This window comes from Myotis lucifugus, unplaced genomic scaffold, assembly GCF_000147115.1.
Source record: "Myotis lucifugus unplaced genomic scaffold, Myoluc2.0 scaffold_347, whole genome shotgun sequence".
In the NCBI taxonomy this organism is placed as follows: domain Eukaryota; kingdom Metazoa; phylum Chordata; class Mammalia; order Chiroptera; family Vespertilionidae; genus Myotis; species Myotis lucifugus.
In genome coordinates, this window is record NW_005871395.1 from 93,698 (window position 1) to 106,702 (window position 13,005).

Below are 13,005 nucleotides of genomic sequence, written 5' to 3' on the forward strand. Positions count from 1 at the left end.
CCAGTTCCCACCCCCCTCACAGCCCAGTGTCCCCAGGGGAGAAGCCATACGTTTGCACGGTGCCAGGCTGTGGGAAGCGCTTCACCGAGTACTCGAGCCTGTATAAGCACCACGTGGTGCACACACACTGCAAGCCCTACACCTGCAGCACCTGCGGCAAGACCTACCGGCAGACCTCCACCCTGGCCATGCACAAGCGCAGCCCCCATGGCGAGCTGGAGGCCACCGAGGAGAGCGAGCAGGCCCTCTATGAGCAGCAGCAGCTCGAGGGTGAGGGGCATGGGCCGGAGGTGAGAGTGGGGACAAGCCAGGCCTCCCCTTGGCCATCCGGTGGCAGGGGTCAGCCTGGGCTCTCCTCTCCCAGCCGCCTCTGCAGCCGAGGAGAGCCCACCACCCAAACGACCTCGCATTGCTTACCTTTCGGAGGTGAAAGAAGAGGGTGATGACATCCCAGCCCAAGTGGCTATGGTGACTGAGGAGAACGGGGCCCCCCAGGTGGCTTTGATCACTCAGGATGGTGCCCAGCAGGTACCGGCCCTGGGGGTGGGGGTAGGGATGGGGGGCACTCTGGCTAGTACCTTCGCCCTCTCTCTCTGGGGAGCCTGGAAGTTCTGACAGCCCCACCTCCACCCAGTTCCTCTCTCTAGCCTCTGGCTGTCAGTGAGCTGAGGCTGAGTCTTGTAACAGCCTCTCCTCATGCTTCCAGGGGTCTCTGGGGCTTCTGGAGCACAGTTAGTTGCCCTCCTTACTTGGAGGCTGACAGGTCCTGACCACTTGAATGAGAGACACTTGGATGTCCTTCTCAGGAGAGGCGTGCTGGTGCAGAGGCCAGAGCACGGGGTGGCGATTCTAGCCAGCAGTAAACCTGACCTTGTCAGCACCCTCACTGTCAAGTGCACTGTGCCTTCGGGAGTTGGCATAGGATGAATTAGGTGGAGACCCTGAGTTGCATGGAACAGAACCCTGCGGCAAAGTGGTGGTAATGGAAGTGGTCAGCGGAGTGGTCCAGTGTAGCCTCTGTACAGCCCAGGACCTGTTTCATTGCTTGTCCCTGACCACCTGTGACGTGCAGCCCATCTCCTAGGTTACCGATAAGTTAACCTTGCTCGGGAGGGAGGGCAACATCCTCCCAGGGGCTTCCAGACAACCCAGCACTGCACTCCCAGCTCACCTTCCTCCTTCCTGTTGGCAGGTCAGCCTGTCCCCGGAAGACCTGCAGGCCCTGGGAAGTGCCATCAGCATGGTGACCCAGCACAGCAGCACCGCCCTCGCCATCCCCCGTCCCGACGATACCCTTGCCGCATCGGGCACACATACAGTCACCATGGTCCGCGCCGATGGCTCCCAGACGCAGCCCGTATGACCAGGCAGTTTGCTTGGGGCTTCTTGTTCTCTTGTCCTTCCTTTCCGTTGGGTGGACATTTAAGTGCAGGCTAAACTAGTCAAGCTTTCTTATGGGGACCCAGATTCCCCTACAAAAAGGGCATTCCCATCAGCCATTCCCTGTGGAGAAGCAGTTTGAAATCTCAATCTATCCCTTATTTGTTTGCTACCACAGGCACGTCACTTTTTATGCCTTTTTGTCCATTTCGAATGAGGGAGCTAAATGATCTCTGGGGCCTTTTACAGCTCTGTCCTATGACTCAAAATCCCTAAATTAATTTAGAGAAAAACACAGCATCAGTGAGCTCTGAACCCCAATTAATCTGACCCAAAATGGTTTGATCCGCTCTCTTCAGGGTTTTCCCAGCCTTCTTATTGGAGGGATTTGTTTGGATTGGGGGGAGGGAGAGTAATGTAGGTGAGTTGGAAAACCTCTTTCATCTGTATTTCAGGTCACAATCATCACCTCTGGGGCTGTGGTGGCCGATGACTCAAGTGTAGCACCCCTTCATCATCAACAGGTGGCGCTGTTGGCCACAGCCAACGGAACGCACATTGCTGTGCAGGTGGGTAGAGGTCTGGGAGGATCCCACCACCAGAGAAAGGAGCCAGGAGGGGAGAGGAGTTAGATCAGGGGTGGGCAAACTTTTTGACTCGAGGGCCACAATGGGTTCTTAAACTGGACCGGAGGGCCGGAACAAAAGCATGGATGGAGTGTTTGTGTGAACTAATATAAATTCAAAGTAAACATCATTACATAAAAGGGTACGGTCTTTTTTTTTTTTTTTTTCAGTTTTATTCATTTCAAACGGGCCGGATCCGGCCCTCGGGCCGTAGTTTGCCCACGGCTGAGTTAGATGGAGATCTTGAGAAGGGCATTTGTCTCAAAAGGGGCTCACTTCAGAGGAAAAATACCTTTCTTCCTAAATCCACATGCCTGTCTCGGCCCTTTCTTGACTGAGGCAGAGTGGAGCAGCCCCTTCCAGCCTTCACAGTAACTTCAGTGGCAGTCCACCTGGTGGTCTAAACCCTTCGTCTCTTCCTAGCTTTATTTCTTCACCAGGAAAAGAAGGAGGCTCTCCAACCAGTCGTTCCCTTCTGTGAACAAGCCCGTCTCTCTGACCCTGGACCATTCTGTGGCTCCCTGGCCATACCTAGCCTAACAGGACTCTTCACCAGTGAACCTCCTGTTAATGGGGCTCCACTAAGTGCTCAGTGTGTGGCACTGGGTGGATGGAGGGAATTCAAAAAGTAGGCCACATACCACCACCCCTCGAACCTAGAAGAGGGTCTCACTCTCTCCTCCTCTCTCCACAGCTGGAGGAGCAGCAGACCTTGGAGGAGGCCATCAGCGTGGCTACTGCTGCCATGCAGCAAGGGGCCGTGACCTTGGAGGCCACAGAGACAGGGAGCGGCTGCTGAGTCCTGGAGGGCTGGGTCCCGTACATGGAGGAGGCACCGTGCCGCATAGCCATCCTCGCCTCCACAGGCGCAGGCTGAGGCTGACACGTGGGAGGTAGCCACGTAGTCTCCAGGGTGAGAAGACAGCAGGAAAATGGCCTAACTGAAGGGGATGGGAGCCCTGCCCAAGAGGAGGGCTGAACAGCCGTAATCAGGGGAGTGTGTCATCCTCAGGAGCTGAGGACAAGCGTGGTCACCAGGCTGCACCGGGGCGTCCTCCCCTCAAAATCAGCTGGGCACCCACTGTCCTCTCTCCAGAGAACACCCTTCCTGCCCTCCCACTCCCCTTCTCAGGTGGCAATTGGGGCTTCTGTGGGGATTGGTCATCCACTCGGACTGGTCGCTGTCCACCAGGAGAGAGGCAGACAGGTCTTCAGCCCAGTAGGAACAGAACAGCCCCAGCCCTGCCCCTCCCAGCAATAACCACCTCCCCAGAGGCCAGCGAGATGCCTGGTCACCTGGCAGCGGGGTACTTCCTGCTGCCACAGTCAGAATTGCTCAGGGGCCTGTGGCTGGAGAAAAGGTGCCCGACCGCCCCCCATCCCCATCTGCCCCTCAACCTCTGTGGTAGAGGCAAGGAACAGCCTGTACATACTGGGGATTGGGTTTAATTTTCTAAATTGCATTTTGATAATTTTTTCCTGCTGTGAGCAGTGGTGGCAAACGGGTGAATGAGTATTTAATAAAGTTTCAAGTTTCCACCTGGGTCCCTCCATTTCTTTCAGCTTTGAGCCCTGTTGACCGGGCCGGTCAAATCAGGCGCTTAGCTCTGTATCCCTGGCACAAACTCCATGGAGCCTTGGTGCTGGACTGGTGGGACTGCCCTCCCAGGGCACAGGTGGGAGGTAGCCCTGAGGAGCTGCCAGTGGCTTCCTGCCCACAGCCAATCAGGTGGGCTTCACGGTGGTCAAGCAGGACCAGTGCAACCACTGCTTCCAGGTTCTGGTGGGATCTCTGACCTTGTGTTACGTAGTCAGAGCTCGTCCAGACCCAGTCAGCTGCTCCAAGTGGACAAAGCCCCGCATCGGAGGGGGCAGGGGTACCTTTGCTCAGGTTACTGAGGGTCCCTGGTGCTGAAGTCCTGGCTCTGGTACCCAGCTCTGAGGGTGCCCACCTCGGTGTCTGGAGCCATGCCATGGAATTCCAAAACCACAGTCAGACCCCACCAAAAACTGTGGTAGGACCAGACCAGCCCTGACAGGAGGGAAGGGCTGCGGGAGAAGGGATTTGATGGAAAGAATCTTTGGGTTTGACCCCTCCTGCCTGGGAACATTGCGGGGATTGGAGGTGCCCCAGGCCACTTCCTACCACCCAGGAACGGAACCCTCTCCCCCAGCCCACGTGTCCTCTCCTCTCCTGGGATGCCTAGCAAGGTCCCACTTACCCTGCACCTGCTCCATGGAGGCAGGGGGCCTGGGCCATGCCCCAGGGAGGCGATTTCTCAAATGCCTAAGTTGGCACCTTCAACATCCATGACCCCTGTTCCCGGCGGGAGGGTGTCCGGGCCCTGATGGGCACTGGATCTAAAACAACTGGAAGCACTGCTCTGGAGCCCTGAGCCCCAAGCCTCTGCTACCCCACCCTGTGTGCCTCAGACACAGCCTGGTCCTCAGGGCCAGGGGCCCGAGTGGGCAATGCTCTGAGTGCCTTTAGAGCCAAAGCCCGGAGGACAGGAGGCAGCAGGTCACGTGCCAGGTCCGCCTGACCTGGAGAAGCCCTGGCCCAGTCCCACAGTTCTGTGCCACTGCCTTTGTCTCCTGCCTGGGAGGAGCCCCCACCCCCCAGTCCTGTCAGATGGCACTAAAGGAATGCTTTGTCCAGCGCCTACTCTGCTTACGGCCGCTCTCGGGCCTTCTTACAACTCGGGGGCTGGGTGTTTTTCCTGCTTTACCAATGGGGAAGCTGCTCAAGGAGGTTAAGTAGTTTATGTCGGATCTGGTAAGTGTGGAATGAGACTGGACCCCCCTCACCCCCATGTGACTCCAAAGCCAGGCTGGGCCTGCGTCTGCCCACAGCAGGCTGTCTCTGGCAGCCCAGGGGCCAGCGGAACAGACCTGGGGCCCCAGCTCTGGGGCTTGGGCCTCGCTGCCTTGGCGAGTGAAGCCACAGAGCCCTGCAGGAGCAACAGGCTGGCCCCGCCAGTCAGCACAGGCAGCCGGCGAGCAGGCAGGTGGAGCTCTCGCCCCGCGCCAGCCCCTCTGTGGTCTCGGCAACCGTTTGCATTTCCTGAAACCGGATCTCGGTGTCAGAGCCACCGTGGGCGGGCGCCTCAGCCATGGCCCTGCGAAAGGAGCTGCTGAAGTCCATCTGGTACGCTTTCACCGCGCTGGACGTGGAGAAGAGCGGCAAGGTCTCCAAGTCCCAGCTCAAGGTGAGGGCACGCGGGGCCCAGGGAGGCTGGCAGACACCCACGGGCCCCGCCGCTGAGCCAGGCGTGAACACTGAACTCTCGGGCACCCAGCCATCGAGAGGCCCGGGCATGGAGGGGGCCAGTACTGGGTGGCTGCTGCCCACTGTCCGGGGAGCGGGGGCGGTGCAGAGCCATCGCCCAGAGCCTGCCCCGCCGATGTCGGGATGTTGAGGCGGCATCATGGTTTCTGAGGGCCACGGGCCAGGTGACGTCCGAGACTCCGTGCGATGAGTACACATCGCCCCGGAGTCAATCAAGCTTGGGCACGTACCCTGCTCCTCCCTGCTTCTTCCTCCTGCCTTTGAAGAGAGACAGTTAGCTAATGCTTGTCAGTCACTTCCGCGGCCGAGAGGTTTACAGAGCCTTTCCCAGTCCAAACTGGCCGAGGTCTCCTTTGGCTGAACTGCTCCTGGGAAGCCTGCCTCCCAGCGGGACTGAGCTGGGAAGGGCTTTATGCTGATGCCTACCTCCCCGTCCCCTACCTCTCCTTCCCCCTCCCCCCACTTCGGGTTAGAGAACTGTTGCCTTAAGCTTTGAGACCTCAGATAGGAAGGGGATGGAATCTGAGCCCAGGGAGAGCCATTGGCGATTGCCCTGAGGTTCGCTGGCCCGAGCAGTGCCTGGTAGGCCCAAGGGTTTCTCTCCTTCCTTCGTCCAGTCCTGTGGGAATGCTGTCTTCTCCACCCTAGTGAGTGGGCAAGAAGCAAGACCCTAGGCCTGTGATTTTTCAACCCATGTGCTGCAAGAATTGTTAAAACATGCAATGCCTATTTAGTCAGGGGCACTGACCTCTTTGCCCTTAGATTTCCAAATAAAAAAATAACAACAGCCAACACCACAATAGCCGTCCGGTGTGAATGAATCAAAATTATACCTGCCCTGGCCAGTTTGCTCAATGATGAGAGTGTTGGCCCACAGACCCATGAGTCTTGGGTTCGATTCCAGTCAAAGGCATGCACCTTGGTTACAGGTTCAATCCCAGTTGGGGCGCAAGAAGGAGGCAACCTCCCTTTCACACTCTCTAAAAATCAATGGAAAAAATATCCTCACTCCTTGAGTGAAGATTTTTTTTTTAATTTAAACTTTTCTGTGTGTGTCAGATTGGCAGAAAATATAATATATTTTGGTGTGCCACAGAATTTTAGTAATTATGTGTGCTGTGAGATGAAAAGGGTTGAAAATTGCTGCCCTGAACTATTAGAACCAGGAAACAGTGAGAGACGGGAGCAGGGTAGGCCTCAGCTCTCTGGACCTGCCTTAGGGGCTCATTCATTCACTCGGCAAATATTTATTGATCACCAACTATGTACCTGGCATGAGGCTAAGGCCCTAGATTCCTGGTGTCTCCGCTGGGCACTCCCAAATAGGGGTGTAGTCTCAAGGAAATCTCCATTCTTAATGACCAAGGTAGGAGGTGCCTAGAAACCGGAGGTGAATGGAACTGGGTAGGTGTTATCCCCATCCTCATTCCAACCGCCTATCCTGCTGATCTTGGAGGCAATGTCACTGGCTGTCCCAAACTGGTCCTGTCCCGTAACCTAACCCTTAGCCAGCCTGTGAGCACCCAGTAAATGATTCCACTACGCCTTTGATCACCTGGGAGAACAGCGCTACTGGCAGGTTCTTCCCTATAGTCTACTTCAATTCGTTTATTGCCGCTCATGTCATCTAGCGGGGTTTTCAGTTTAGACAGAAGAAATGCAGATCATCCAAAATCCATCTCTTCTTGAGCCTCTGTCTTGGCCTCTAACCAGGCCAGTGGCTGCTCCCCACCCCACAGGTTGAGTATTTGCAGGGACGATTCCATGAGAAGCTTGCATACTTGAACTGTTTGCTGTCTTTACAACTCAAACTGAGCCCACAGCAGCCTCTTTAGTCACACGAGGTCAGTGGTGGATTTCTCCCTCCACACGACAGAAAACTGGCTCACTCTGGGAACCTGAGCTGGCTGTGAGAGTCTCCCGCAGGTGGTGGATGGGGCATAAATATGGAGCCCGTGCCATCTGAGGTGAACCCTGGAATGGGAGGAAGTAGTGATAGTGTTGGGGGTGGGGATGCCGGAAAGGCAAGAGAGCAATAGAGAAGTGGTCAGAAGGCGGAGGAAGAAGCAGATGAGAGAGAGATATCCAACCTCTCCCCCCTTTTTTTTTCTTTTTAAAATTAAATCTTTATTATTCAGATTATTACAGTTGTTTCTCTTTTTTCCCCCATAGCTTCCCTCCCCCCGGTTCCCACCCCACCCTCTGCCCTTACCCTCCCCCCGAACACTGTCCTCATCCATAGGTGTACGATTTTTGTCCAGTCTCTTCCCGCACCCCCCACACCCCTTTCCCCTGCCGAGAATTGTCAGTCCACTCCCTTCTATGCCCCTGATTCTATTATAATCACCAGTTTATTCTGTTCATCAGATTATTTATTCACTTGATTTTTAGATTCACTTATTGATAGATGTGTATTTGTTGTTCATAATTTGTATCTTTACCTTTTTCTTCTTCTTCCTCTTCTTAAAGGATACCTTTCAGCACTTCAAATAATACTGGTTTGGTAGTGATGAACTCCTTTAGCTTTTACTTATCAGTGAAGCTCTTTATCTGACCTTCAATTCTGAATGATAGCTTTGCTGGGTAAAGTAATCTTGGTTGTAGGTTCTTGCTATTCATCACTTTGAATATTTCTTGCTACTCCCTTCTGGCCTGCATAGTTTCTGTTGAGAAATCAGCTGACAGTCGGATGGGTACTCCCTTGTAGGTAACTGACTGTTTTTCTCTTGCTGCTTTTAAGATTCTCTCTTTGTCTTTTGCTCTTGGCATTTTAATTGTGATGTGTCTTGGTGTGGTCCTCTTTGGATTCCTTTTCTTTGGGGTTCTCTGCACTTCCTAGACTTGGAAGTCTATTTCTTTCACCAGGTAGGGGAAGTTTTCTGTCATTATTTCTTCAAATAGGTTTTCAATATCTTGCTCTCTCTCTTCTTCTGGCACCCCCATAATTCGGATGTTGGTACGCTTGAAGTTGTCCCAGAGGCTCCTTACACTATCTTCATATTTTTGGATTCTTTTTTCTTTTCCGGTTGGGTGTTTTTTGCTTCTTCGTATTTCAAATCTTTGACTTGATTCTTGCGATCCTCTAGTCTGCTGTTGGAACTTTGTATAATATTCTTTATTTCAGTCAGTGTATGTTTAATTTCTAGTTGGTCCTTTTTCATAACCTCGAGGGTCTCACTAGATTTCTTGAGGGTCTCACTAAATTTATCAGCGGTTTCTAGAAAATTCTTGAAAAACCTTGTAACCGTGGTTTTGAACTCTATATCCAGTGGTTTGCTTTCCTTCATTTCTGTCATTTGTGACCTGTTTCTTTGTCTCTGCATTTTTTATGCTTTCCTGTGATGATAGAGTGGCTTTCTGTGCTAGGTGTCCTATAGGGCCCAGTGGCTCAGCCTCCCCAATTACCTGAGGTGGACACTGTTGGTGCACCCCTTTGTGGGCTTTGTGCACAGTCTTGTTGTAGTTAAGCCTTGATTGTTGTAGGTATCACTGGGAGGAATTGACCTCCAGGCCAATTGGCTGTGAGAATCAGCTGTGTCTGCAGTGGGAGAACTTCTGTGCTGGAGACACCCTTCTGGGGCAAGACTTGCTTCAGTGGGGCTTTGGTGCTCACTGAGTCTGCCCCCTGAGTGTGTCCCTTATGGATCTGAGGAGTTGTAATCTGAATGGTCCCACTCTGACCACTGGGTACACTGGCTCTTAGCATCTCTAAGGAGGTACTAATTTAGCCTCTGCCTGAGGCTACCCAGCAGGAGCTATGGAGAGATCTGCAGATTCCTCTTCTTTGTTTGGGGTTTGGAGGTGCCCAGATGAGGCCCAGCTGTGAAGCAATGCAAGCTGCTGTGGGGCCTTGGGCCTTTTTTTGGAAGTTCTGGGTCTCTCTGACCCAGCTGCAGTTTGTTAGGTAATTTTCAGATTGCAAAGGGCATATGCAAAAGCCTCTGTGCACAGCTTGGGTGGGATGGGGTCTCAGGGGATCAACAGGGCAGAGCAAACAGCTATGGCTGCTCCTCAGTCCTACCCTAAGAGGCCCCGTGTCTCAGTGTCCCGGTAATCGCTGCAAGCACCTCTGAGAGAAAGCTGCCCTCGAGTTCCGACCCATGCCAGACAGTCCAGTTTCTCCGTATGAGTCTGTGTCCCCAGAGACTCGCCCGGAACTGGATTTCAGAACAGTCGGAGCTTGAGACTCAATCCCGATTGAAAAAGACAACCGCGTCCTCAGTTGCCAGCCCTTTCCGCGTGCGCCTTCCTACCTCTGCACTTTACTTCCGCAGCTCCTCTGAGTCTCAGTGTGCTTTTCTCTTTTCTTCTAGTTGTAGAATTTCCACTCAGCCAGCCTTCCTGTGGTTCTGGATGATGTCCGTTTTGTCTTTTAGTTGTATTTTTGAAGTGGTTGGGCGAGGCAGCAATTTCCGGTGTTTACCTATGCCGCCATCTTGGTTTCACCCTCCACCCTCTCCCCTTTAAAAAAACTTGGGGAGAAGGGATAAGTTGGGGGTAGCATCTCCTCACTAAAACTGCCCCTGGGCTGGGAGTCCTTGGTTAGAACCAAGCAGGAAAACTGCACCAGCCAGAGCCTGCTATATGTGTCTGTGAAGTCGCCACTTCTGCTCTGATGTGTTGGTAGAAGGGCTGCCACTGACTGTCCTGGGCAAAGCCGTGGTGAGGCCAGAGGGAAGAGGAAGAACAGCAGGTCCTCTGAACAGTAGCCCAAGGGGTCAGGAGTGTTTTCTCTGGAGAAGAGAAGGCTAGGGGCGAGATCAGATGCGTTTTCCTCTCTTTGAATTCTTTTAGAAAGTACAGTGCTCTTTATCCAGTTGGGTTGAGAACACTGAAAATAGAGCAATAGGGCCCAGCCGGCGTGGCTCAGTGGTTAAGTGTCGACCTATGAACCAGGAGGTCATGGTTCGATTCCCGGTCAGGCCACACGCCCTGGTTGTGGGCTCGATCCCCAGTGTGGGGTGTGCAGGAGGCAATTGATCAGTGATTCTCTCTCATCATTGATGTTTCTATCTCTCTCCCCCTCTTCCTTCCTCTCTGAAGTCAATTTTTTAAAAACTAGAGCAATAGGAATGACATTTTTGGATTGGGATTGAGCATAGAATTTCTCAGGGGTTGAGGACTGAGTTTTTGCAGGGTCCTCAGAACCTCCTTCCCTAAAGAACTTTAGGAGCAAGTAGCCCTGACAGGGCTGCAGGGAGGTTCCTTGGGGAGGCTGGGCTTCCTAATGGCCACACCCTCTTCCCTAGGGGAGCAGCTTTGGTTTTAGGCCTAATGGGGGACCCACTGAGAATTTGACCCCGACTGCCAGGCCCACAGTGAGGGGCCTAGGATTGGGGGTGTGGGTGGAACATCATATCTCTGGCTGATGAGGATCTTAGGAGGGAGCTGGCCTACCACGTCCCCTTGGCTGACGGGAGCCGGGGAAGGCAGGGAGGGCGAACTGGGGCTTCCCTACTTGGCTCGGGGAGGCTCTTGAGCCTCCAGTCGGCACTCAGGGTAGTCCTAGAGCTCAGTAGGGTTGCTTGCCTCCTCTGGAGAGAGACAACACCTTCTTGGTGGAGGAGTAGTTAAGAACAACTCCAGGAATCTGCTGGCTTGAGGTCATCAGCTTTGCCTTGACCTCTACCAGCTGCTGGTCTCCTCAGGCTGGAATTCGGAGGGGGAGGATGGCTAAATGGTAAACCACTCGATGCAAAGTCACGTAGTTGTATACCTGTATCACTCCCCAGCTGGGTGACCTGGCAAATCACCGCTATCTCTGGACCTCCAGTTTCTCATCTGCAAAGTCCTAGGGTTGAACTGGGGATCACTAAGCTATCCAGCTAGCAACCTACGAAAATAAATGCTAACAAAATGCATCAAATAGGTGAAACTGAGCCTTGATGCCGGCTCTCCTTCCCTCTTCGGAGGGAGCCTCTCTTCCCTTTGATGCCCACACCCAGCCCTTCCAGCCCCTTCTTGCTCTCGCAGGCACACAGCTCTGGCCTTTTAAAATTCCCAGTGCTCCTCCCTCATGGTAGCAGCTAAACTTTAGTACCCGCTGGTTGAGAAAAATACATTCAGTAACTCTTTAAAAGATCTGCATATTTTAAAATAATCACTTAGCACCTAGATACATGTAAAGACTGTAGGCCATGGAGGAGGAAGGAGGGGAGAGTGACCGTCCAGTCTTTCTGCAGTCATTGCTTGGTGCTTTTACGGGTCCTCAAAGCCCCTGTATCTGCATCTACTCCTGAAGGCTGGAAACTACAGAACCGTGGGCACGGCAGCAGCCCCGATCCCTGCACTTGAGCTCTAAGGGCACTCCAGAACCCCCAGAGGATCACCACTCCCCCACATGCCTCCAGAGGAAACAGTGAATAAATGAAACCTGTCCAAGGTCAATGGCTGCCAACCCAGAGGTCAGGGCTACCTGGGTGGGTGGGGGAGCCTGTGGGAGTTCTCTCTGAGGGAGGCCACATGGCAGCCTGTGAACTGCAGACACCTGGACCCCACCCCAGGAAACTCTGAGTCAGTAGGTCTGGGCAGGCCCAGCATATTTCAGTTTCACCAGCTCCCCAGACGATTCTGATGCTCAGCCAGAGCCAGCGTAGCCTAGAGATGGAGAGCAGGCCTTGACGTGCTCTTCTGCAAAATGAGCGCAGTGAGCGTCCCTGCCTCGGGGCTGAGGACTGACGGCTCCTGCTGGCCCCATCCCGGCCATTTCCTTCCCAGCACGACCCTCTGGCCACACCTGCTCCCCGCCCAGCCCCCACCGCGCCAGGCACCGGAAGCCTGGCAGTCTGAGGTCTGCTGAGCTCTCTGCGGAGAGGCCCTGAGCCCTGAGTGTCTGGAGCCTTTAATTCCTCCTTGTCCTGACTCCTGACAGCTCATGGGGATCAGGTCCTCTGCCCTGGGCCCCTCAGATTCCACTGGCAAAAGGTACAGGTGAGAAAGGTAGGTCTTAGAGGAGGACAGTGTGGTGAATAGACCAAGGAGGAAAGTGGCTTAGATAACGCATGTGCTGCTGTGTGGCAGGCTCTATCCTCGGGTGGGCGGGGTTTGTACGTTATTTCCTTGAGCGCCCTTTTTAGAGAGGAAAGTAGGCCCAGTGAGGTTAACTTGCTCAGAGAGATTCAGTCCATTCTGTCCGGCTTTTGTATTTTTCCTCTTCTCCCCATGAAGCATTTAGGTTCATTCAACAAGATTTATTGCATGCACTGTGTGCCAGCCCAGTGATGCGGCCGTAAGACAAACAGAGCTAACCCCAGCCCTTGTGCTACCACTGCAGGCAGAGAACATGATAAACGAGAAAAGTAAAAAGGCATCATCTGATGGAAGCTGATACATGACTTGGAGGAAATTAAAGTAGAAATGGGGATAGGAGTGTGGGGGTTTCCACTGATTTTTTTTTTAGAGAGAGTGGAAGGGAAGGAGAGGGAGAGAGAAAGAGAGAGAGAAACACTGATGTGAGAGAGGCACATCGATTGGTTGCCTCACGCATGCACCCCGACTGGAGCAGGGGATGGAACCTGCAACAAAGGCACTCACCCTTGACTGGGAATCGAACCTGCGACCCTTTGATCGGGCTAACGTTCTAACCACTGAGCATACCACCAGGGCTAGATTTTTTTTTTCTATGTACAAATCTATAATAAAAGCGTAATATGCAAGTCAACCAAACGGCTAAACAGCAGAACGACCGCCTGGTCGACCACGCTATGACAC

The 13,005-nt window shown here is 53.5% G+C and overlaps 2 protein-coding genes across 7 annotated transcripts in view; both read left to right on the forward strand.

The window, feature by feature from the left end:
- Positions 1 to 3,545, forward strand: part of ZNF76 (zinc finger protein 76) — a 37,436-nt gene extending 33,891 nt beyond the window's left edge. For 2 of the 4 annotated variants that reach the window (XM_023764769.1, XM_006101239.2), the window contains exons 10-14: positions 37 to 270; positions 365 to 528; positions 1,193 to 1,357; positions 1,836 to 1,949; positions 2,701 to 3,545. In XM_023764769.1, coding sequence (XP_023620537.1) covers positions 37 to 270; positions 365 to 528; positions 1,193 to 1,357; positions 1,836 to 1,949; positions 2,701 to 2,805 — 782 coding nt within the window. In that variant the 3' untranslated portion in view covers positions 2,806 to 3,545. Of the gene's footprint in view, positions 1 to 36; positions 291 to 364; positions 529 to 1,192; positions 1,358 to 1,835; positions 1,950 to 2,700 lie in introns of all 4 variants that reach the window. The other 2 variants (XM_023764771.1, XM_014466584.2) reach the window with 2 other exon arrangements.
- Positions 3,546 to 5,082: 1,537 nt separating this feature from the next.
- The window catches only part of DEF6 (DEF6, guanine nucleotide exchange factor), a 26,264-nt gene continuing 18,341 nt past the window's right edge, over positions 5,083 to 13,005 (forward strand). For 2 of the 3 annotated variants that reach the window (XM_006101241.3, XM_023764774.1), the window contains exon 1: positions 5,084 to 5,215. In XM_006101241.3, the coding sequence (XP_006101303.1) occupies positions 5,120 to 5,215 (96 nt within the window). In that variant the 5' untranslated portion in view covers positions 5,084 to 5,119. Of the gene's footprint in view, positions 5,216 to 13,005 lie in introns of all 3 variants that reach the window. The other variant, XM_014466588.2, reaches the window with a different exon arrangement.